Source organism: Pecten maximus, chromosome 11, assembly GCF_902652985.1.
Source record: "Pecten maximus chromosome 11, xPecMax1.1, whole genome shotgun sequence".
Lineage (NCBI taxonomy): Eukaryota > Metazoa > Mollusca > Bivalvia > Pectinida > Pectinidae > Pecten > Pecten maximus.
In genome coordinates, this window is record NC_047025.1 from 40,648,698 (window position 1) to 40,676,689 (window position 27,992).

At 40.7% G+C, this 27,992-nt stretch overlaps 1 protein-coding gene and 1 long non-coding RNA gene across 3 annotated transcripts in view; one reads left to right on the plus strand and one right to left on the minus strand.

The window, feature by feature from the left end:
* The window catches only part of LOC117337685 (endonuclease/exonuclease/phosphatase family domain-containing protein 1-like), a 48,130-nt gene extending 20,145 nt beyond the window's left edge, over window positions 1–27,985 (plus strand). The window contains exons 4-9 of the mRNA XM_033898785.1: window positions 7,947–8,054; window positions 15,868–15,996; window positions 16,234–16,369; window positions 16,750–16,803; window positions 17,058–17,198; window positions 21,618–27,985. Coding sequence (XP_033754676.1) covers window positions 7,947–8,054; window positions 15,868–15,996; window positions 16,234–16,369; window positions 16,750–16,803; window positions 17,058–17,198; window positions 21,618–21,799 — 750 coding nt within the window. The 3' untranslated portion in view covers window positions 21,800–27,985. The remainder of the gene's footprint in view (window positions 1–7,946; window positions 8,055–15,867; window positions 15,997–16,233; window positions 16,370–16,749; window positions 16,804–17,057; window positions 17,199–21,617) is intronic.
* On the minus strand, window positions 18,602–19,826 carry LOC117337686. Of its 2 annotated transcripts, none has more exons than XR_004534891.1 (6): window positions 19,791–19,826; window positions 19,560–19,707; window positions 19,347–19,487; window positions 19,127–19,191; window positions 18,914–19,025; window positions 18,602–18,758 (listed from the first exon to the last, which is right to left on the minus strand). It is a non-coding gene; the product is annotated as an uncharacterized LOC117337686 (long non-coding RNA). The 2 variants fall into 2 exon arrangements; XR_004534892.1 differs by having other exon boundaries at window positions 19,347–19,440; window positions 19,542–19,707.
* Window positions 27,986–27,992: the final 7 nt, after the last annotated feature.

The following is a 27,992-nucleotide window of genomic DNA, read 5'->3' on the forward strand; positions in this document are numbered from 1 at the left end:
ACGGCTATCTGTATATATGTGGGGGATGACACGGCTATCTGTATATATGTGGCCGAGGGATGACACGGCTATCTGTATATATGTGGCCGAGGGATGACACGGCTATCTGTATATATGTGGGGGATGACACGGCTATCTGTATATATGTGGGGGGATGACACGGCTATCTGTATATATGTGGGGGGATGACACGGCTATCTGTATATATGTGGCCAAGGGATGACACGGCTATCTGTATATATGTGGCCAAGGGATGACACGGCTATCTGTATATATGTGGCCGAGGGATGACACGGCTATCTGTATATATGTGGCCGAGGGATGACACGGCTATCTGTATATATGTGGGGGGATGACACGGCTATCTGTATATATGTGGCCGAGGGATGACACGGCTATCTGTATATATGTGGGGGGATGACACGGCTATCTGTATATATGTGGCCGAGGGATGACACGGCTATCTGTATATATGTGGGGGGGATGACACGGCTATCTGTATATATGTGGCCGAGGGATGACACGGCTATCTGTATATATGTGGGGGGATGACACGGCTATCTGTATATATGTGGAGGGATGACACGGCTATCTGTATATATGTGACCGAGAGGGATGACACGGCTATCTGTATATATGTGACCGAGAGGGATGACACGGCTATCTGTATATATGTGACCGAGAGGGATGACACGGCTATCTGTATATATGTGGCCGAGGGATGACACGGCTATCTGTATATATGTGGCCGAGGGATGACACGGCTATCTGTATAACTCTTTCTAATCATTCCCAACATCACCTTGTTCATGTTTTTGTGGATGTTGCCTTAAGTTAATGAGAATTACTCAGTCTTCTGGTTTGTTTGAAGTTTAGTATCAGATTTCAAATTCATAACTCATTGATAATGGAACAGGAGGAACTGATTAATTACATTGTAAACAAAGCAGTTTATGGTATAATTTGATTGAAGGCTGCAGTTGAGACAAATTTATGAGTCAGTTGTTGAGGATCATTACTATGCTATGGATCACTAAGGAACCGAGTATTGGTGGCTAAACAGGAAATAGTATCCCACCGAACGGGAGGGCACCTGCTCTGTCAGGCGTTGGATGGCTAGACAAGATATAGGTACTCTGTATGTACTTATAGGTGTACAATCAATGTTTGACTGGCTGTTTGGAGCTAATATATATGTTCCTCATATATCCATGTACACTTCAATTAAAAGGTCCCTTTAATTTATTGTATTTCTTTGTATACAACTCTGATAAACACTGTAGGAAGGGATGTAGGGTTTGTATGGAGGAGACAAGGGAGGCAGAGGGGAGGAGAGGAGGGAGACAGAGTGGAGGGCAAGATAAATTAGAGGAAGAGGACAGAGAAGGGGGAGAGGAAGAGACGGCAAAAGGGTAGAGGAGGAGAAAGACAATGACTGGGAAAGGAGGAGGGAGACAGATGAGGAAGTGCAGAATCGGAGAAGGGGGGAGGGCAGAGTTGGAAGGGAAAAGAAGGAGGAAGAAGACAGAGTTAGAAGGGAGAGGAGAGAAACAGGGAAAAGGAAGAAGAGGACAGAGACAGAGGGGAGGAAGAGAAAGTATAGGAAGAGGCTAGTAAGAAGTGACAAGCTAAAGGGAGACAGAAAATTAGGGGAAGAAGAGGAAGACTGAGAGTTGGAGGGGGAGGGGGGATTAGGGGAGGAGATAAAGGAAGCCATAACCAATAACACTGCCACCTATCTTTGGTATACTGTAACAAACAGTTGGCTGTATGCTACTCCCTCTGTAACAGGGGCTAGTTATTGTAAAGGCTCCCTATACTATGTCTGGATATGTGTTATGGGGTAGTCATTTTGTACAGAATTTAAAGTATCTTTCTGGTGGTTTTCCCAAAAGATCAAGACTAGTACTAGTTTGTATGGCATAAATCATTGACCATGACTCTTCATACAACAGTATATATTGGTACAAATTATTAGAGCTAGCATTCCAGGGATATATATAGTCCTTGTTATATGTGATGTTAAACCTGATAACATACACCTATTACGGTAATATAGTGATAATAGTCTTAATATCCCGCTGTGGTCTACTAAGTAGAGACTATATGTGAATGTTTAGGATAAGTCGCTACTTCTGGTTTCAACTCTTTAAAACTCTTCTCAAAATAGCTATCAATATTGCTGCTAGCACTGAAATACATGTACACTTGGGCCTAGTGATGGGTAGTCGTGGAGTACACTTGGGCCTAGTGATTGGTAGTCGTGAGTTGGTTGTTGGTGTTGTTATCAAATCCTACTGGAGGAAAAAATGAGACTGCAGACACTGCTAGTCTGCAGAATCATGTTCATCAAAATAACAACAATCCTGGCTTAGATGGGTAACATCATAACATGCATGTTTTTATACCTAAACCCAGCCTTGTGGTGGCTCCGTCAGACAAACTCGCACCTAAACCCAGCCTTGTGGTTCCGTCACTCGCACCTAAACCCAGCCTTGTGGATCCGTCAGACAAACTCGCACCTAAACCCAGCCTTGTGGTGGCTCCGTCAGACAAACTCATACCTAAACCCAACCTTGTGGATCCGTCAGACAAACTCGCACCTAAACCCAGCCTTGTGGTTCCGTCTGACAAACTCGTACCTAAACCCAGCCTTGTGGTGGCTCCGTCAGACAAACTCATACCTAAACCCAACCTTGTGGCGTTTCTGTCAGACAAACTTATACCTAAACCCAGCCTTGTGGTTCCGTCTGACAAACTCGTACCTAAACCCAGCCTTGTGGTTCCGTCAGACAAACTCATACCTAAACCCAGCCTTGTGGCGTTTCTGTCAGACAAACTTATACCTAAACCCAGGCTTGTAGTGGCTCCGTCAGACAAACTCGCACCTAAACCCAGCCTTGTGGTTCCGTCAGACAAACTCATACCTAAACCCAGCCTTGGGGCGTTTCTGTCAGACAAACTTATACCTAAACCCAGGCTTGTGGTTCCGTCAGACAAACTCGCACCTAAACCCAGCCTTGTGGTTCCGTCAGACAAACTCGCACCTAAACCCAGCCTTGTGGTTCCGTCAGACAAACTCATACCTAAACCCAGCCTTGTGGCGTTTCTGTCAGACAAACTTATACCTAAACCCAGGCTTGTAGTGGCTCCGTCAGACAAACTCGCACCTAAACCCAGCCTTGTGGTTCCTTCAGACAAACTCGTACCTAAACCCAGCCTTGTGGTTCCGTCGGACAAACTCATACCTAAACCCAGCCTTGTGGCATTTCTGTCAGACAAACTCGTACCTAAACCCAGCCTTGTGGTTCCTTCAGACAAACTCATACCTAAACCCAGCCTTGTGGTTCCGTCAGACAAACTTATACCTAAACCCAGCTTTGTTGTGGTTCCGTCAGACAAACTTGTACCTAAAACAGCCTTGTGGTTCCATGAGACAAACTCATACCTAAAACAGCCTTGTGGTTCCGTGAGACAAACTTATACCTAAACCCAGCCTTGTGGTTCCGTGAGACAAACTTATACCTTAACCCAGCCTTGTGGCATTTCTGTCAGACAAATTTATACCTAAACCCAGCCTTGTGGTGGCTCTGTCAGACAAACTTATACCTAAACCCAGCCTGGTGGTGGTTCCGTCAGACAAACTCAAAGCTCAAAGTTTCTTTGTGGTAGTGAGCTAATCATATATAACTGTACTAAGATTATGTGAAGGAAAATTAGCATTTCATGTCCACTTTTGTAGTAATACACTCTAACAGATATGATTTTTTTTCAAATGTTCTCGTGGTGGTATAATGCTGTGTAAAAATCTTGCTAGATTGATCATTCAACAATAAACATAGGATCACAGAAGTTAGCAGCGGTGTATGATGAGGACTGTGTTTGAGGTTTATGAAAGGTTTGTTTTGTGTGATAGACTTCAGATAATTTCCTGTTCTGAGATTCCATGTTTGTCAGTCCCCCATTGCGACCTGGTAGGGGAGGGAGACTTTAGTTTTATGTTGTGTCTGTCCATTCTTCCTTCTGCTCTTCTGCCCTTCAGCACTTTATCTTGCCTCCTACACTACTGGCCATGTACTAAAATTAGGTCACTCTGACCTACATTTTGGCCATTGACCCGTTCGTTGTATTAAGGTCCAAAGTGTGCTCCATTCTGGCCAACAGGGGTGATCAGTACCATGTGATATAACTTGTTTAAAGTTGAGTCAGGCAGAACATATTTGTATGCTGGTCTACAGTTTATATTTGTACCTGATGTACAGACGTACCATGATAATGAAATTATATCACAATTTTATCAAGTAAACAACCTGAGTCACAACTGATATACAATGTATATAGAGCTAACATCAAATGAATCAATTTCATCTTGTTTATCAATCTCCGCTAATCAGATAGCTTGTGTCATGTGGTGACTGTGTTTATTCCTGAGAATACCTATATCATATATGACAAGGGGATGGGACAGTCTACTTTCCTTGTATCATTTCTGTGTAATGTATGTCATGTGGTGACTGTGTTCATTCCTGAGAATACCTATATCATATATGACAAGGGGATGGGACAGTCTACTTTCCTTGTATCATTTCTGTGTAATGTATGTCATGTGGTGACTGTGTTCATTCCTGAGAATACCTATATCATATATGACAAGGGGATGGGACAGTCTACTTTCCTTGTATCATTTCTGTGTAATGTAATGGTATATCTGGTTGTGTCTTGACAAACAAACAATATAATGAAATATAGACAAACTAAAAGTTTTATCATATTGTACCTGATTCAAGTTTCTCCTCACAGAATTCGGCTATGGTTCAGCTGCTCTACTTTTCCTATGGTCATTTATCATTATTATTTATATGCTGACCACTGGACCTTCCAAATTATCATTGTGATAAAAACCTTCCTAGCTTGTCTATTGTTTGTTTATTTAGAAAAAAAAAATCATATTCTCTTGCTTAGAGGAAACATGTGACTCACTGAATATTAGGTGTTATAAAAAACTAGTATTTCTAATGCTTAATTTATGGGAAATGTTATTGAACTTTTTGGCAAATTGAAAACAGTTACAAACACAGAGTAAATGTATATATCGTAAATATATACCATGGTGGGTGTCCACATCAAACAGTTATATCAAATTGTTGTTAGCTACATCTAAACAGATGTAACATTTCCTTAGTGATGTTAGACTTTCAAACACATTGTAAGATGGCTGTACACACAACTTCAAGATCAAAAGATAGACTAGGATTATACCAGTCAGTTGGGCTTCACTTTGAATTGTTGATTCTTATTTTGAAAATTAGGCATCTACATGTTTAGTAATATTATTCTTTGATTTTATAAATAGGGTCACAAATTCATTCAACCACCTCGAACAAGCACCTCCATCCCGCCCTCATCTCCATCTCCAACCCCACCCACAACCCTCCTTCAACCCCACCTCCATCCCTAACCTCTCCACCACCTCCAACCCTAACCTCCCCACCACCTCCAACCCTAACCTCTCCACCACCTCCAACCCTAACCTCTCCACCACCTCCAACCCTAACCTCTCTACCACCTCCAACACTAACCTCCTCACCACCTCCAACCCTAACCTCTCTACCACCTCCAACCCAACGCGCCACCACCGCCAACACGAACCGGCGCACCACCGCCAACCAACTCGCGCGACCACCTGCCAACACGAACCGCGACCACCCCAACACGAACCCCGCAACCACCCCAAACGAACCGCCCACCACCGCCAAACCAACCGCGCCACCACCGCCAACCCGAACCGCCCACCACCGCAACCCGAACCGGCCACCACGCCACAACACAAACCGCGCGACCACCGCCAACCCAACGCCCACCACCGCCAACCGAAACCGCCCCAAACCCCCGCCAACCAGAACCGCGCCACCACCGCCAACACGAACCGCACCCACCACCCCAACACAACCGCGCCACCACCTCCAACCCGAACCGCCCCACCACCCCAAACCCGAACCGCCCCCCACGCCCAAAAACAAACGCGCACCACCGCCAACACGAACCGCCCACCACCCCAACCCGAACCCGCCACCACCCCAACCCAACCCGCCACCACCGCAAACCGAACCGCCAACCACACGACCGGGCCAACGAAACCGCGCCCAACACGCCAACCGAAACCGCCCACCACCGCAAACACAACGCGCCACCACCACACCCCACTACCGCGCCACCACCCCAACACGAACCCCAACACCGCCACCGAACCGCGCCACCACCGCCAACCCACCGCCCACCACCCGCCACCACGAACCCCCCACCACCTCCAACCCTAACCGCCCCACCACCCCAACACAACCGCGCACCAACAGCCAACAACGAAACACCACCACCGCAGCCCAACCCCCACCACCGCCAACACAACGCAAACCACCGCCAAACCCGAACCGCCCACCACCGAACACAACCGCCCCACCACGCCAAGCCAAACGCCCACCACCGCCAAGAACAACCCCCACACTCACGCCAAACCCGAACCGCACCACACGCAAACACGAACACCGCCACCAACGCCAACCCAAAAAGCAAAGCCACACAAAAAACCCAAAAAACACAAACCGCACACCACACCAACACAACAGCAACCACCGCCAACACGAAGCCCACAACAAAACAACGAACCGCGCCACCAACCCCAACACGAACCGCGCCACCACGCCAACAAAGCCACCCACCAACCGCCAAACACAACCGCCCCACCACCCAACACAACGCCAACCACCCAACAAGAACGCCCACCACCCAACCCAACCGCCCACCACTCCCAAACGAACCGCCCAACCACCAACCTGAACCGCCCACCACCTCCAACCCGAACCCGCCACCACCGCACAACCCAACACGCCCCAACCCCAACACGAACCGCCACCACCACCAACACTAACGCCCACCACCGCAAAACAAGAACCGCCCACCACCGCCAAACAGAACCGCCCACCACCGCAAACACCAACCCACCACAACACACCTCCAACACAAACCGTCCCACCACCGCCAACAACGAACCCGCCACCACCGCAACACAACCTAACACCACCACGCCAACACCAACCCGCCCCCAAACCCACCCCAACACGAACCCCCACCACTGCAACCCGAACCCCCCACCACCAGCCAACACGACCAGCGCCCCACCTCCCAACACGAACCACGCCACCACCAGCCACACCAACCGCCCCACCACCGCCAACCCTAACCTCTCCACCACCGCCAACCGAAACCCCCACCACCCCAACCCGAAACAGCCCACCACCCGCCAACACACCGCGCCACCACCGCCAACAAGCGCCACCACCGCCAAACTACACCGCCCCACACCAACACGAACCGCGCATCCCCGCCAAAAGCCCGCACAACGCCAAACCAGCGACCAACAGAAACGCGCCACCACCGCCAAACAGAACCCCACCACCCGCCAACACGAACCGCCACCACCACCATACACCACTCCGAACAACCTCCACCACCCAACACGAACGCTCACCACCGCCAACCCGACCCTCCACCACCCCAACACTAACACCGCTCCACCACCTCCCAACCCAACCCCCCACCACCCCAACCCAACCGCCACCACCGCCAACACGAACCGCTCCACCACCGCCAACCGAACCGTCGCACCACCGCCAACCCGAACCGCGCCACCACTCCAACCCGAACCTCGCACACCCCCTAACCTCTCCACCACCTCCAACCCTAACCTCTCCACCACCTCCAACACTAACCTCTCCACCACCTCCAACACTAACCTCCCCACCACCTCCAACCCTAACCTCCCCACCACCTCCAACACTAACCTCTCCACCACCTCCAACCCTAACCTCTCCACCACCTCCAACACTAACCTCCCCACCCCACTATGTATTTAAATAGTGAAGTGTAAAATTCTTTTTTATTAATTTCAGATTTGTAAAGAATTAAACAATCCCAGCATTCCAGGGGTGAAGAAGTTTCAGGGTCACCGTGGTGTTTGGAAATGTGTGGTATCCAAGGCAGCAGGGCGAATGTACCAGGTAAGTACAGTAAAGGTACACGTCCGTTTACCTATATCTACCTGTAATCAGCAGTGTGATCGGGGTGTAGGTTAGGACAACCCAATGTCTCCCTCCAGGAACACTCTGGAGAAACTAAACTATTGTAATAACTTATTACATATACTATAAATTGTGACGTATACTAAAGGAGGATTGGGTATCAAAAATCATCAATATACGAAACTTAATGAGTATAATTCTGTTAAGTTTTAATCAACAAATGCTTGTCTCCATAGAAACCATTGATTCTGATTGCTACTGCAGTCCTTATTGGCTAGTTATGTTGGTTTCTATGAGTTGGATTTTAATCCAATTAAACTGTGCTCCAGTCATCTGCTAATAAAGTTGGGTTACGAAGTAATCAACTCGCCCTACTTCTGTAGTTCTGTCATCACTCTCTCATGGTGACAATAAAACACTTACATTTCTACATACACATGTAGTTATGTCATCTCATGGTGACAGTAAAACACTTACATTTCTACATACACACGTAGTTCTGTCATCTCATGGTGACAGTAAAACACTTACATTTCTACATACACACGTAGTTCTGTCATCTCATGGTGACAGTAAAACACTTACATTTCTACATACACACGTAGTTCTGTCATCTCATGATGACAATAAAACACTTACATTTCTACATACACACGTAGTTCTGTCATCTCATGGTGACAGTAAAACACTTACATTTCTACATACACATGTAGTTCTGTCATCTCATGGTGACAATAAAACACTTACATTTCTACATACACATGTAGTTCTGTCATCTCATGGTGACAATAAAACACTTACATTACTACATACACATGTAGTTCTGTCATCGCATGGTGACAATAAAACACTTACATTTCTACATACACATGTAGTTCTGTCATCTCATGGTGACAGTAAAACACTTAATTTCTACATACACATGTAGTTCTGTCATCTCATAGTGACAATAAAACACTTACATTTCTACATACACATGTAGTTATGTCATCTCATGGTGACAATAAACACTTAATTTCTACATACACATGTAGTTCTGTCATCACATGGTGACACTAAAACACTTACATTTCTACATACACACGTAGTTCTGTCATCTCATAGTGACAATAAACACTTACATTTCTACATACACACGTAGTTCTGTCATCACATGGTGACAGTAAAACACTTACATTTCTACATACACACGTAGTTCTGTCATCTCATGGTGACAATAAAACACTTACATTTCTACATACACATGTTGTTCTGTCATCTCATGGTGACAATAAACACTTACATTTCTACATACACATGCAGTTCTGTCATCTCATGGTGACAATAAAACACTTACATTTCTACATACACATGTTGTTCTGTCATCTCATGGTGACAATAAAACACTTACATTTCTACATACACACGTAGTTCTGTCATCTCATGGTGACAATAAAACACTTACATTTCTACATACACACGTAGTTCTGTCATCTCATGGTGACAGTAAAACACTTACATTTCTACATACACACGTAGTTCTGTCATCTCATGATGACAATAAAACACTTACATTACTACATACACATGTAGTTCTGTCATCTCATGGTGACAGTAAAACACTTACATTTCTACATACACATGTAGTTCTGTCATCTCATGGTGACAGTAAAACACTTACATTACTACATACACACGTAGTTCTGTCATCTCATGGTGACAGTAAAACACTTACATTTCTACATACACACGTAGTTCTGTCATCTCATGGTGACAATAAAACACTTACATTTCTACATACACATGTAGTTCTGTCATCTCATGGTGACAGTAAAACACTTACATTTCTACATACACACGTAGTTCTGTCATCTCATGGTGACAATAAACACTTACATTTCTACATACACACGTAGTTCTGTCATCTCATGGTGACAATAAAACACTTACATTTCTACATACACACGTAGTTCTGTCATCGCATGGTGACAATAAAACACTTACATTTCTACATACACATGTAGTTCTGTCATCTCATGGTGACATTAGCACACTTACATTTCTACATACACAGTTAGTTCTGTCATCTCATGGTGACAGTAAAACACTTACATTACTACATACACACGTAGTTCTGTCATCTCATGGTGACAATAAAACACTTACATTTCTACATACACACGTAGTTCTGTCATCGCATGGTGACAATAAAACACTTACATTTCTACATACACATGTAGTTCTGTCATCTCATGGTGACAATAAAACACTTACATTTCTACATACACATGTAGTTCTGTCATCTCATGGTGACAATAAAACACTTACATTTCTACATACACACGTAGTTCTGTCATCACTATCTCATGGTGACAATAAAACACTTACATTTCTACATACACACGTAGTTCTGTCATCACATGGTGACGGTAAAACACTTACATTTCTACATACACATGTAGTTCTGTCATCAATACCTCACTTTTACCTGCGCTGCATGTCACGAGCATGACTTCCTGACACTTGTAAAAAAGGATTATTTGGTGTTTATTAATCTTTTCCGTAAAATGTCTGATTGCACTACAAGAAAAAGACTACACAAAGGAAATTTATTTGTCAAACATTTTTAAACCAACACTTAATGGCCATAATGATTTGTGTCCTTTATAAAATTATACCTTGAACTACAATACTGTTACCTTCATTTTATCCATTATGACGTCATCCTGTTAAGTAATACATCAAACACCTGAAGATGGCCAGAAAGGCCACCTGAAAGCATTATAGCGTTATTGATTGTAATTGTTTGTCATGTTGAATCTTTTTTGTTTATATAACTAAACAATATACAATGTCTTTATCTTTTTGAACTATATATTAATCTTTCTACCACAGTACGCCGTGTTATTTCACTCTCAAGCCATTGTATAAATGTGTCGACTGTTGGATATATATATGTTATATTCCACTAGTGGAATATGACCTTCCGTTCTTTTTATTGGTCAAGAATTCGAACTTTGACCCTGTGCTGCAATTGTTATTGACGTCATCAATAATCAAATGATGTAGTTTCAAGGGGTCCCGGCCGTCACCTGTACACCTCATTTGCATACGCAAAAAAAAAGACTTTAATGGCCACGTTTCCCTTTGATTCAAGCCGATATTATTGTGGTAGAAACAGGTCACACGACTTGTGATTTTTGGATATGGAATTTATTTCACAGGAGTAAGTTATTTTTTAAAAGTTACAAAAGACACTCGCTAAAGCTCGTGTCGTTTAAAAAATAACTTTACTCATGTAAACTAAATTCCATATCCAACAACCACTTGTTGTGTAACCTCTATATATATAAAGATATACATATGATCAGGGACATGTTTGTTCCTGGAACTCATCGTCACATGATCATATCAATAGGGTTATCGTGTTATTTCTTCTGCACCAACATGTACAACATTTCATACAAGTATGTATTTCTCAGAATATCTCCTTTCAAGTTATTTTATTCAAGTATGTATTTCTTAGAATGTCTTCTTTCAAGATATTTTATTTAAGTATGTATTTCTCAGAATGACTTCCAAGATATATTTATAAGTGTGTATTTCTCTGCCTAAATGTGTACTGGCTCAAGTTTGTCACTGTGTTTACTCTGTGTGGGAAGTTATACATTCTAAATGTTACCAGATTGTTTCCTCACTCACATATTGATAAATTATTTCTCCTCAGGACATATCTGGAGGGGGTTAATATGGTATGTTGGGGAGGGGGGTTAATATGGTATGTTGGGGAGGGGGTTAATATGGTATGTTGGGGAGGGGGGTTAATATGGTATGTTGGGGAGGGGGGTTAATATGGTATGTTGGGGAGGGGTTAATATGGTATGTTGGGGAGGGGGGTTAATATGGTATGTTGGGGAGGGGGGGTTAATATGGTATGTTGGGGAGGGGGGTTAATATGGTATGTTGGGGAGGGGGGGTTAATATGGTATGTTGGGGAGGGGGTTAATATGGTATGTTGGGGAGGGGGGTTAATATGGTATGTTGGGGAGGGGGTTAATATGGTATGTTGGGGGAGGGTGTTAATATGGTATGTTGGGGGGGGGGGGGGTGATATGGTATCAGTTGGGAGGGGAGTTGATATGGTAAATGTTGGGTGAGTGGGTGGGTTGGTTGTGTGTGATATGGTATATGTTGTGTAGAGGGGGGGGGGGGGGGGGGGGGTGATATACCTCTGAAGTATTAGGTGGAGATAACTCAGTGCCTGCCGTTATCTACCTCTGAAGTATTAGGTTGAAGACCAATAATTGATAAGAGACATATAAAGAAACCTGTGCCATATTGGTCACTTATTTACATATCAGTCTCTGATTTACATGACCAAGGCAGGATAAATAAAGAACCTGTTGATAGAGAGGACATTTATAAAAGTCCTCACAACTACTGCCTGATATAGTACAGTTCTCAGCCGAGTCCTATGTATAAAGGGTGAGTTTTCGGCACAAACTCATTTAAAACTCTTAATCTGTACGAGATATTTAATGAGACATGCCAGGATTTTATCGTAGTATATATGTATATAGGAAATCAGCACTTGAGTGTGGAGTTTTCTGTTGGGTAGGAAGGCGAGATGAGTCAAGTAATGTGATATAAGAGACATGATGAATTGGCAAGCAGTGGGTGATTGTTTATTGTTTAATCAGTCACTGATCGTATGTCACAGTACACTTAGTCACAGACCAGGACACCTTATGTCACGGTACACTTAGTCACAGACCGGGACACCTTATGTCACGGTACACTTAGTCACAGACATGGACACCTTATGTCACAGTACACCTAGTCACAGACCGGGACACCTTATGTCACGGTACACTTAGTCACAGACCGAGACACCTTATGTCACAGTACATTTAGTCACAGACCGGGACACCTTATGTCACCGTACATTTAGTCACAGACCGGGACACCTTATGTCACCGTACACTTAGTCACAGACTGGGACACCTTATGTCACGGTACACTTAGTCACAGACCGGGACACCTTATGTCACGGTACACTTAGTCACAGACCGGGACACCTTATGTCACGGTACACTCAGTCACAGACCGGGACCCCTTATGTCACGGTACACTCAGTTACTGACCAGGACACCTTATGTCACGGTACACTTAGTCACAGACCGAGACACCTTATGTCACGGTACATTTAGTCACAGACCGGGACACCTTATGTCACGGTACACTTAGTCACAGGCCGGGACACCTTATGTCACGGTACACTTAGTCACAGACCGAGACACCTTATGTCACGGTACACTTAGTCACAGACCGGGACACCTTATGTCACGGTACATTTAGTCACAGACCGGGACACCTTATGTCACGGATAAGGTCACGGTACACTCAGTCACAGACTGGGACACCTTATGTCACGGTACACTTAGTCACAGACCAGGACACCTTACGTCTCGGTACACTTAGTCACAGACCAGGACACCTTATGTCACTGTACACTTAGTCACAGACCGGGACCCCTTATGTCACGGTACACTCAGTTACTGACCAGGACCCCTTATGTCATGGTACACTTAGTCACAGACCGGGACACCTTATGTCACGGTACACTTAGTCACAGACATGGACACCTTATGTCACAGTACACCTAGTCACAGACCGGGACACCTTATGTCACGGTACACTTAGTCACAGACCGGGACACCTTATGTCACGGTACACTTAGTCACAGACCGGGACACCTTATGTCTCGGTACACTTAGTCACAGACCGGGACACCTTATGTCACGGTACACTTAGTCACAGACCGGGACACCTTATGTCATGGTACACCTAGTCACAGACCGGGACACCTTATGTCACGGTACACTCAGTCACAGACCGAGACACCTTATGTCACGGTACACTTAGTCACAGACCAGGACACCTTATGTCACGGTACACTTAGTCACAGACCAGGACCCCTTATGTCACGGTACACTTAGTCACAGACCGGGACACCTTATGTCACCGTACATTTAGTCACAGACCGGGACACCTTACGTCTCGGTACACTCAGTCACAGACCGGGACACCTTATGTCACGGTACACTCATGATCAGTCACAGACCGGGACACCTTATGTCACGGTACACTTAGTCACAGAACGGGACACCTTATGTCATGGTACACCTAGTCACAGACCGAGACACCTTATGTCACAGTACACTGAGTCACAGACCAGGACACCTTACGTCTCGGTACACTCAGTCACAGACCGAGACACCTTATGTCACAGTACACTTAGTCACAGACCAGGACACCTTATGTCACGGTACACTTAGTCACAGACCGGGACACCTTATGTCACGGTACACTTAGTCATGTCACGGTACACTTAGTCACAGACCGGGACCCCTTATGTCACGGTACACTTAGTCACAGACCGGGACACCTGATGTCACGGTACACTTAGTCACAGAACGGGACACCTTATGTCACGGTACACTTAGTCACAGACCGGGACACCTTTTTTCATGGTACACTAAGTCACTGACTGGGACACCTTATGTCACGGTGCACTTAGTCACAGACCGGGACACCTTATGTCACGGTACACTTAGTCACAGACCGGTACACCTAGTCACAGACCGAGACACCTTATGTCACGGTACACTTAGTCACAGACCGAGACACCTTATGTCACGGTACACTCAGTCACAGACCGAGACACCTTATGTCACGGTACACTCAGTCACAGACCGAGACACCTTATGTCACGGTACACTTAGTCACAGACCAGGACACCTTATGTCACAGTACACTTAGTCACACATGTAAAACAAATGTCAGTGTAACTAACATAACATCTGTCATGTACTACAAGGATGTGAAACGAATGACAGTGTAACTAAAATAACATCTGTCATGTACTACAAGGATGTGAAACGAATGACAGTGTAACTAAAATAACATCTGCCCGGTAGATGGAAATAAATGATGATATATTTAAGGAAAAATTGAATTTCATTTAAATCACATGCTTTCAATTCAGGTCATTTTCTAAGTACACTGGTCATTCTCTTGATTTCTCTTCCTTTGATCAGCAGCAGACAGGGCAGTAATGTTGAATAATTTATAACCAGACAATAAATACATGTGTGGTATCCTCAATAGATCTTCATATACTTCACTCGTTTTCTCTTTAGGCTGATGGAGAGCGTTAAAGTAACACAGTCACTGTTAAAGTAACACAGTCACCCAGTACTGAAGTGACATTAAGCCACCAGTACTGTCGTAACACCATCACAAGTTGCTGTAGTAACACTGCCACCAGTTACTGTAGTAACACAGCCACCAGTTACTGTAGTAACACAGCCACCAGTTACTGTGGTAACACAGCCACCAGTTAATGTAGTAACACTGCCACAAGTTACTGTGGTAACACAGCCACCAGTTACTGTGGTAACACAGCCACCAGTTACTGTAGTCACACAGCCACCAGTTACTGCGGTAACACAGCCACCAGTTACTGTAGTCACACAGCCACCAGTTACTGTAGTAACACTGCCACCAGTTACTGTGGTAACACAGCCACCAGTTACTGTAGTAACACTGCCACCAGTTACTGTGGTAACACAGCCACCAGTACTGTAATAAGACTGCCACCTGTTACTCTAATAATTCATAGTCACCAGTGCTGCCCCCTACTATGAATGTCACTTTAATAACAATGTAGCACAAGACCAATTATTCCATTCATTACTCAGTTATAATAATTTTTTGTCAATGATGATTGTTTATTACTTTTTTGGTGCAGGCTTTGGAATACAATGGCTTCCTGTATGACACTTCACAGCAAATAGAACTGAAGAGTTCGGCCCTGCTGGAAAAAGCGAAGAATACGCCCAAGTCGTTTGTGAGGAAGCCATTCATTGGTGTATTTAAGGTAAAGATGACTTGATTTTATACATCTGTATTCTTATTGGATAGTTATATAAACAAATACCTTATACTTCGACTTTTGGATGTCAAAGTCTGTAATAGCTCATAACAGTAAGGAAGAATTACATTAAGTTAAATGAAAACAACTGTCATTTGAGTCCATGTTATTTGTTACCACACAGATCCGTAAGTTTGACTGTTTAGATGTGAGTTTTTGAGTCTTTATTTTGTTACCACACAGATCCGTAAGTTTGACTGTGTAGTTGTTAGTGTACATCTGAAAGCCACTGGACTTAACAACCAGGATATGCCACAGCTCCAGAAGGAAATAGATCAGGTGCCACATGTGGTGGAGGCAATAGAGGACCACTACCCAGGTATACACCACACATTACACTCACAATGCTGTCACTTCAATCTTAATTTGAGTTTTTTTTTTAATTTCTTTGCTTTCCAGTTAAGTTTGACGATAATATTATCCTATGCAGTATGTGTCAGGCATGAACTTTTATAAGTCCAGAGATCTCCTACAATTTCTGACTTATTTGTTTGTAACTTGGTATAGATTATGATATATAGTTGTGTTTCCCTGAAATAAAAAAAAATGCCAAAAAATACCACTGAGGAAATAATCAAATCACCATGAATTTATATAATATCCTTTTAATTTAATCACCATAAATTTATATAATATCATTTTAATTTAATCACCATAAATTTGTATAATATCATTTTAAATAATAATTTCTTTCCTCAGGAGAGAAGGATATCATCATGTTGGGAGACTTCAACCTCGCCCCAGACAAGGAGGGTAAGACCTGTTTTACTAGATATGGAACAGTAGAAATGATTTCTATTGGCTTATATCACATAACAATGGTGTGATTTACTGTATATTAGATTTACCACCTTTATCTATAAAATCTGTGTTGACAAGTGCTGAACTTACAGTTTCCTTAATGATAATTCATATGTATATGTGCCACCTTGTATTCTGTGTTGTTAACATAAAATTAATGTTTAAACATTGTGACTATATCAATTATTTGTCTCTCGATTCCCCAGACTTCAACTGTTTGCGTGACAGAAACTACTCCAACTGTATCCCTCATGGTCACTTCACCAACATCAGCAATAACAACCTGAAGGGCTCGCGGACATATGACCATATCTGGATCTCAGAACAGTCCAAGGAAATATTCACAGGTAAACGGAAACATCTATACCCAACTGGTGTAATCTTAAGCTATAAGGAGATAGAAAATGTTAAAACTATCAAAACTGTATTATTATATCTCAGAATCTCTGTCATCAACTGAATACGTAATTAAAGTGACATCATATTGGTCTAGTTTCCTAATGTCAGCCATTAAATATAACCATTGTGGTAAGTAGAAGGGAAAGTAAATGAAGTACAGTCTACCCTCGTTATATCGCCACATTTCATCCGTGTCAATTATGGCGGTATAACGAGGGTGGCGTTAGTATTGAATCATGAAAATTACAACAGTAAAAGATAATGTTGTACAAACGTTTTATTAAATACACAATGAGTTAACATATAAGACACCATGGTATTGACCGTATATTTCGTACCCTTCTGGCCATGATCACGAAGAACACGCTTTCGTCTCGGAGTTTCCATCTCGACTGACGAAGCCAATTAATTAATACCATAAATAAGAACACTTATTGAGCAGATACCAGTCATGCTTTATTACAAATCAAACCATACCTGTGTGTAGATGTCACATATATAAACATCGATACATATATCTACCTGACTGATAGAAACTCATTCAAGCGTATAACTAAGTTACCTGTGAAAAAGGAAATACCCTGATTCTATAAATAGAACACTAAAGAGTTCCTCGATCGCAGAAAAAACAGACCAAGATGGCGATATCGCCGAGGGTAATATATAGGGATTCGGGACGTTTGTATTGTTATGAACGTGGCGGATGGTGGTATGCGAGGGTGGTGAACTTAACGAGGGAATTATATAGAAGGGAAATCCGTTCTAGGGGTGTAGTGGGCGGTATGCGAGGGTGGCGGTAGATTCGGGTGGCGATAGGTCGAGGGTACACTGTACATGTAGTATATGTTTTTGGTAAAATTTATCAGCAAAATTTATAAATCCTTTGATACAAATATGAAGTGAGTTTCGGTGATCTGCCAAAGTACCTTTAAAGTATTAAACACAAAGTTAATTCTCCAAACTTATTAACATTGAAACGTTAGAGGACAGTAAAGCTCCCGACCACTTCTCTGGTCTCTACACGTAATGGTGTACCTACACGTAATGGTGTACCTACATGTAATGGTGTACCTACATGTAATGGTGTACCTACAAAATAATAACCAATTCTCTAATCTCTACACATAATGGTGTACCTACACGTAATGGTGTACCTACAAAATAATAACCACTTCTCTAATCTCTACACGTAATGGTGTACCTACACGTAATGGTGTACCTACAAAATAATAACCAATTCTCTAATCTCTACACATAATGGTGTACCTACACGTAATGGTGTACCTACAAAATAATAACCACTTCTCTAATCTCTACACGTAATGGTGTACCTACACGTAATGGTGTACCTACAAAATAATAACCACTTCTCTAATCTCTACACGTAATGGTGTACCTACAAAATAATAACCACTTCTCTAATCTCTACACGTAATGGTGTACCTACAAAATAATAACCACTTCTCTAATCTCTACACGTAATGGTGTACCTACACGTAATGGTGTACCTACATGTAATGGTGTACCTACAAAATAATAACCACTTCTCTGGTCTCTACACGTAATGGTGTACCTACATGTAATGGTGTACCTACATGTAATGGTGTACCTACATGTAATGGTGTACCTACATGTAATGGTGTACCTACATGTAATGGTGTACCTACAAAATAATAACCACTTCTCTAATCTCTACACGTAATGGTGTACCTACACGTAATGGTGTACCTACAAAATAATAACCACTTCTCTAATCTCTACACGTAATGGTGTACCTACAAAATAATAACCAATTCTCTGGTCTCTACACGTAATGGTGTACCTACACATAATGGTGTACCTACATGTAATGGTGTACCTACACATAATGGTGTACCTACATGTAATGGTGTACCTACAAAATAATAACCACTTCTCTAATCTCTACACGTAATGGTGTACCTACATGTAATGGTGTACCTACACATAATGGTGTACCTACACGTAATGGTGTACCTACAAAATAATAACCACTTCTCTGGTCTCTACACGTAATGGTGTACCTACATGTAATGGTGTACCTACACATAATGGTGTACCTACACGTAATGGTGTACCTACAAAATAATAACCACTTCTCTAATCTCTACACGTAATGGTGTACCTACAAAATAATAACCACTTCTCTAATCTCTACACGTAATGGTGTACCTACAAAATAATAACCACTTCTCTAATCTCTACACGTAATGGTGTACCTACATGTAATGGTGTACCTACACATAATGGTGTACCTACACGTAATGGTGTACCTACACGTAATGGTGTACCTACAAAATAATAACCACTTCTCTAATCTCTACACATAATGGTGTACCTACATGTAATGGTGTACCTACACATAATGGTGTACCTACATGTAATGGTGTACCTACAAAATAATAACCACTTCTCTAATCTCTACACGTAATGGTGTACCTACAAAATAATAACCACTTCTCTAATCTCTACACGTAATGGTGTACCTACATGTAATGGTGTACCTACACATAATGGTGTACCTACACGTAATGGTGTACCTACAAAATAATAACCACTTCTCTAATCTCTACACATAATGGTGTACCTACATGTAATGGTGTACCTACAAAATAATAACCACTTCTCTAATCTCTACACGTAATGATGTACCTACATGTAATGGTGTACCTACATGTAATGGTGTACCTACATGTAATGGTGTACCTACAAAATGATAACCCCTCCCCAAACTCTACACATAATGGTGTACCTACACGTAATGGTGTACCTACAAAATAATAACCACTTCTCTAATCTCTACACGTAATGGTGTACCTACACATAATGGTGTACCTACAAAATAATAACCACTTCTCTAATCTCTACACATAATGGTGTACCTACAAAATAATAACCACTTCTCTAATCTCTACATGCAATGGTGTACCTACAAAATAATAACCACTTCTCTAATCTCTACACGTAATGGTGTACCTACACGTAATGGTGTACCTACAAAATAATAACCACTTCTCTAATCTCTACACGTAATGGTGTACCTACAAAATAATAACCACTTCTCTAATCTCTACACATAATGGTGTACCTACATGTAATGGTGTACCTACACGTAATGGTGTACCTACACATAATGGTGTACCTACATGTAATGGTGTACCTACAAAATAATAACCAATTCTCTTATCTTTACACGTAATGGTGTACCTACACGTAATGGTGTACCTACAAAATAATAACCACTTCTCTAATCTCTACACGTAATGGTGTACCTACACGTAATGGTGTACCTACAAAATAATAACCACTTCTCTGGTCTCTACATGTAATGGTGTACCTACATGTAATGGTGTACCTACATGTAATGGTGTACCTACATGTAATGGTGTACCTACACATAATGGTGTACCTACAAAATAATAACCACTTCTCTTATCTCTACACATAATGCTGTACCTACACGTAATGGTGTACCTACAAAATAATAACCACTTCTCTAATCTCTACACGTAATGGTGTACCTACAAAATAATAACCACTTCTCTAATCTCTACATGTAATGGTGTACCTACAAAATAATAACCACTTCTCTAATCTCTACATGTAATGGTGTACCTACAAAATAATAACCACTTCTCTAATCTCTACACATAATGGTGTACCTACACGTAATGGTGTACCTACAAAATAATAACCACTTCTCTTATCTCTACACGTAATGGTTTACCTACAAAATAATAACCACTTCTCTAATCTCTACACGTAATGGTGTACCTACAAAATAATAACCAATTCTCTGGTCTCTACACGTAATGGTGTACCTACACGTAATGGTGTACCTACACATAATGGTGTACCTACATGTAATGGTGTACCTACAAAATAATAACCACTTCTCTGGTCTCTACACATAATGGTGTACCTACACATAATGGTGTACCTACAAAATAATAACCACTTCTCTTATCTCTACACATAATGGTGTACCTACATGTAATGGTGTACCTACACATAATGGTGTACCTACATGTAATGGTGTACCTACAAAATAATAACCACTTCTCTGGTCTCTACACGTAATGGTGTACCTACAAAATAATAACCACTTCTCTAATCTCTACACGTAATGGTGTACCTACAAAATAATAACCACTTCTCTAATCTCTACATGTAATGGTGTACCTACAAAATAATAACCACTTCTCTAATCTCTACACGTAATGGTGTACCTACACGTAATGGTGTACCTACAAAATAATAACCACTTCTCTAATCTCTACACAGGATGGTATATTGATGCCATCTTCTGTATAAAGATGACTGTTAAATGTTTTCTCTTGTGTATACAGGGTACTCAGCTGTGGTCAGAGAAGGTCTCAGCAGCCCCTGGATCCCAAACGGCTGGTCCTGGGGAGGACTCATAAGTGACCACTGTCCAGTCTGGGCCGAATTTTACTCCAACAAGGACTTAGACACAGCGGATCTAAGCCTCAGTGCAGAAACCATCAAGTTTGCTGTTGGAGCTGACTAAAATCTGTGTGATATCACTGGATCTAACAAGTGATCAAGTCAAACACTAATAGTCGATATATTTTAGGATACAACCTAGCGGACAGTGATAGGACATACATGACCCTGTGTTTTCTAGACACAAACAAACCACAGGCCATACAGGACCCTGTGTTGTCTAGACACAAACAAACCACATGTCAATAATCCTGTTATTGGTGTGAAACGCAAAATATGATTGATATATAGTGTCTCATTCTAGGAAATGGAGGAATGTGGCAGCTAGCGTATTGGACAGGAAATGTTATATGAGTATCCATAACTACAGACTTTTATTTATTACTCAGAGATATATGGAATATACTAGTTATGGGCTGTTGTCCTGGTTGTCTGCCCATACATAGGTCATGTCTGGATGGTAGAAATATAGTGCTAACCTTCACTAATATTGAGATTATAAATACTTCACTTTGATTATAGAGTGTCTATTGAATGTTAAGTTAAAACTCTCGTTGCAGGACAATTTCAAACTTAAATTACAAAGATAAATGTTAGAGTGTTGTATTGTAATGAATGAAAGTGTTTAGTAATGCTCTTGGTGCCTGCTATGTCAGTACCTGTGCATACTTGCCAACTTCCAGGAAATTTCCAGTGGGGGCGGGGGTTTGCTCATGTTCAAATTATCAAAGTACTCTTATAGACCTCCTTTTGACGAACCAATACCCCAAAACTACATTTATTAAGCTGCCTCTTCTCTTGGAATAACTCAATTTTTTATAACAGAAGTTTTACTGGTAGTTTAGGTCTAACTAGATTTAGAGAAAAAGTTGTGAGTGTCCCTCCTGATGGAGATGGGTTGGTAGTAGTAGAGATAAACCTGACCATAAGTTTATGATGAGAATTCTTGCCATTTATTTGCTTTCTGATGCTTTATAAACCTGGTATCTTGCCTAATGTACAGGTAGATATTATAGATTATCTGTGTTAAAGTCAGTCGGGGGATATTGTTTATGCCAACATATATATACAGTGTAGTCATGTAAATACTGATGGTAATTGTTGATGTAGGGGAATTGCAATTTGCTTTAAAGGCTGTATTTTACAAATTAAACGAGAAATTTCAGTTTTCCATTACAAAGTGCCAGACCATGCTGTTTGGTGATGAATGGCAAGCCTTCAGAACAAGGGGAGGTAACTCATGTTTGGTGATGAATGGCAAGCCTTCAGAACAAGGGGAGGTAACTCATGTTTGGTGATGAATGGCAAGCCTTCAGAACAAGGGGCAGTAACTCATGTTTGGTGATGAATGGCAAGCCTTCAGAACAAGGGGAGGACACTCATGTTTGGTGATGAATGGCAAGCCTTCAGAACAAGGGGAAGTAACTCATGTTTGGTGATGAATGGCAAGCCTTCAGAACAAGGGGAGGACACTCATGTTTGGTGATGAATGGCAAGCCTTCAGAACAAGGGGAGGTAACTCATGTTTGGTGATGAATGGCAAGCCTTCAGAACAAGGGGAGTAAACTCATGTTTGGTGATGAATGGCAAGCCTTCAGAACAAGGGGAGGAAACTCATGTTTGGTGATGAATGGCAAGCCTTCAGAACAAGGGGAGGACACTCATGTTTGGTGATGAATGGCAAGCCTTCAGAACAAGGGGAGGTAACTCATGTTTGGTGATGAATGGCAAGCCTTCAGAACAAGGGGAGGAAACTCATGTTTAGACTGATTTGCTAACATGTATACAGCGAACACTTTGATATTATTTGTTCACTTTTTCAGAAGAAATTATTGTCTTCTTTTAAATATTTTGTCATTCTTCATGCATGTATGTATACATTTTTAATGCTTTGTTACCAAATATTAATGACCCCATATTTCATCAATTGACCTTTAACCTCCACATAAAATATAACTTACACATGAAATTTGAGTTGATAAGTGATACTTTTTTGAAAGCTCAAATATGATGAATTTCATAGACAATTTATCTAATTTATAAATACAATGAACACATCTATTATCGATTGTGTCGAAGTATCAGATCAGTTACATACAATACATTAGGTACATATTATTATATGTAACTACATTGTACCCCAACATAACACCTTTACTAGATATCTATTGGTGATAATCCAGTGTGATTCTAACACCTTTACTAGATATCTATTGGTGATAATCCAGTGTGATTCTAACACCTTTACTAGATATCTATTGGTGATAATCCAGTGTGATTCTAACACCTTTACTAGATATTGGTGATAATCCAGTGTGATTCTAACACCTTTACTAGATATCTATTGGTGATAATCCAGTGTGATTCTAACACCTTTACTAGATATCTATTGGTGATAATCCAGTGTGATTCTAACACCTTTACTAGATATTGGTGATAATCCAGTGTGATTCTAACACCTTTACTAGATATCTATTGGTGATAATCCAGTGTGATTCTAACACCTTTACTAGATATCTATTGGTGATAATCCAGTGTGATTCTTACACCTTTACTAGATATCTATTGGTGATAATCCAGTGTGATTCTTACACCTTTACTAGATATCTATTGTAATAATCCAGTGTGATTCTAACACCTTTACTAGATATCTATTGGTGATAATCCAGTGTGATTCTAACACCTTTACTAGATATTGGTGATAATCCAGTGTGATTCTAACACCTTTACTAGATATCTATTGGTGATAATCCAGTGTGATTCTAACACCTTTACTAGATATCTATTGTAATAATCCAGTGTGATTCTAACACCTTTACTAGATATATATTGGTGATAATCCAGTGTGATTCTAACACCTTTACTAGATATCTGTTGGTGATAATCCAGTGTGATTCTAACACCTTTACTAGATATATATTGGTGATAATCCAGTGTGATTCTAACACCTTTACTAGATATATATTGGTGATAATCCAGTGTGATTCTAACACCTTTACTAGATATTGGTGATAATCCAGTGTGATTCTAACACCTTTACTAGATATCAGTCAGAAGTTCACACATAAACAGAGTAAACTGGAGGCTATCAAAGGTAAAAGTATCATATATTATGACTAAGCCAGCTTGTGCACAATGTAGTCCCAGGGGTCCATGGACAAGCTGGTGTATGGTTGACTTTATGGACCAGCTGATCTATGGTTGACTTTATGGACCAGCTGGTGTATGGTTGGTTTAATGGGCCAGCTGGTGTATGGTTGGTTTAATAGGCCAGCTGGTGTATGGTTGTTTTAATGGGCCAGCTGGTGTATGGTTGGTTTAATGGACAAGCACGTGTATGGTTGGTTTAATTGGCCAGCTGGTGTATGGTTGGTTTAATGGGCCAGCTGGTGGATGGTTGACTATGGACCAGCTGGTGTATGGTTGGTTTAATGGGCCAGCTGGTGTATGGTTGGTTTAATGGGCCAGCTGGTGTATGGTTGGTTTAATGGGCCAGCTGGTGTATGGTTGGTTTAATGGACCAGCTGGTGTATGGTTGGTTTAATGGGCCAGCTTTAATGAAACAGAACTTCCTGGTTTTAATGTCCATGGCAATGTTCCTTTTTATAATACTCGTAATTGTTGATTACTAATTTGCTTTTTATGATTTGTATTCATTTGTTTATATACAGATATATCATTTACAGCACACGCAATACTATTTGCTTTTATTTTAGCGAGAGATGAATAATTAATTAAAGAGGCAAACTACAATGCAACTTGTTTAATTTACTTGCGAATTTAAAACTTGTTTTTGATGCTAGTTGAATGATTTTTTATGCACTGATTTATCCAACACTGAATGACCAAGAAGTAGTTGATCACCAAGATCAACATATAGATTGCTGGTGGATTTGAAAGTTTACCGATAAAATGCCAGAATATTATCCTAATATGTACCCCTATCTATAGACCCTGTGTATAAGAAATTGAACAAATATAAATTTCCTTTACATGTACTTCATTTGAACATTTCTTGTATCATTTTGTAATTGTACATTTCAATATACCAAGTACAGTATAACAGTAACACAGATTAAGCTTCAGTGTTTGTATCATATCAGCAATATAATTGCATGTATGCGTGGGTATCAATGTTAATTATTGATAGTTTTATTTCCTCAAATCTACCTAGCCATACGGATGGATACTAGGTTTATATTCCTCAGATCTAGCTAGATGTATGGACAGGTATTAGGTTTAAATTCCTCAGATCTAGCTAAATGTATGGACAGGTATTAAGGTTTAATTCCTCACATCTAGCTAAATGTATGTATGGGTACAGTTTTAATAACTCAAATCTTCCTAGCTGTATGTATGAGTAGTAGTTTTGATAACTTGAATCTGCCTAGCTGTGTGGATAAGTACTGAGTTTTAGTTTCTCAAATCTGTGTAATTGTATGGATGCTTACAGAGTTTTAATTCCTCAAATCTGCCTAACTGTTTGGAAGAGTACTGAGTTTTGGTTATACAAATGGAAGAGTACCGAGTTTTAATTATACAAATGGAAGAGTACCGAGTTTTAATTATACAAATGGAAGAGTACTGAGTTTTAATTATACAAATGGAAGAGTACCGAGTTTTAATTATACAAATGGAAGAGTACCGAGTTTTAATTATACAAATGGAAGAGTACCGAGTTTTAATTATACAAATGGAAGAGTACCGAGTTTTAATTATACAAATGGAAGAGTACTGAGTTTTAATTATACAAATGGAAGAGTACCGAGTTTTAATTATACAAATGGAAGAGTACCGAGTTTTAATTATACAATGGAAGAGTACCGAGTTTTAATTATACAATGGAAGAGTACCGAGTTTTAATTATACAAATGGAAAAGTACTGAATTTTAATTATACAAATGGAAGACTACTGAGTTTTAATTATACAAATGGAAGAATACTGAGTTTTAATTATACAATGGAAGAGTACCGAGTTTTAATTATACAAATGGAAAGAGTACCGAGTTTTAATTATACAAATGGAAAAGTACTGAATTTTAATTATACAAATGGAAGACTACTGAGTTTTAATTATACAAATGGAAGAATACTGAGTTTTAATTATACAAATGGAAGAGTACCGAGTTTTAATTCTGCCTAGCTGTTTGGATGTGCCTAACTGTGTGGATAAGTACTGAGTTTTAGTTTTTCAAATCTGAGTAATTGTATAGATGCTTACAGAGTTTTAATTCCTCAAATCTGCCTAGCTGTATGGATAAGTAATGGGAAATCATTATGTTTGAGTTAAGGGGTCAAGTAGACATTTATATCCCACCATTCTCAGATATACCAGTACTAGAGTGTTATGTATACTGTACATCATGGGATTAGGTTGTGTATAAACATTAACACTTTTCAGGATTACAAGTCTTGAACACATTTTTGGTAGAAATACTTTGTTTATATCAGGTAATTACAAAAGTTTGCTCCAAAAAACAGCTCAAAAAGCTTGAACCAACAAAATAAAGCATGAATATTTCATATAATACCGATAAACGTTATAGCTGAGGATAAACGTCCTACCTGGAAATAAACATCATACCTGAAAAGAAATGTCATACCTGAGGATAAATGTCATACCTGAGGATAAACGTCATACCTAAAAAGAAACATTTACCTGAGGATAAACTTGTTGGTTATTTAGTCAATTATTACTTGTCGGGGATCCTATAAACTGAGTTGTATGTCAGACCAACATTGTAATTGTTAATTTACATTGCTGTTTAAATAAACATATTTCATTTGCTGAGTCCCATCATCATCATCATCATCATCATCATTATCATCATCATCATTATTATCATCGTCATCATCATCGTCGTCGTCGTCGTCGTCATCATCATCATCATCATTGCTGTTATCAATATTGCAACAGACACCACCCACTGGCCAGTTATGTCTGCTTTTAGCTTGATCTTGTACCTATCATGGTAAATGTTCTATTTTGCAAACATTTACAACAATGAACTGATTGTATATGAGCAGTTGTCAATAAAATAAGAGGATGTTTACTGTAGGGTAAACCACAGTTGTTTTTAGATTATCGTATGTACTTTTAATTTGTATACATTTATATCGTGATGATATCATATTAATATTTAATGTTTATTTTAATTTCTTGACAGTTTTTGTTTACAATGTCATTTTTGTTTGCAAACCAAAAATGTTACTACACATGTTGATAAGAAATACAGTAATTTCAGCCTGTTATAGTT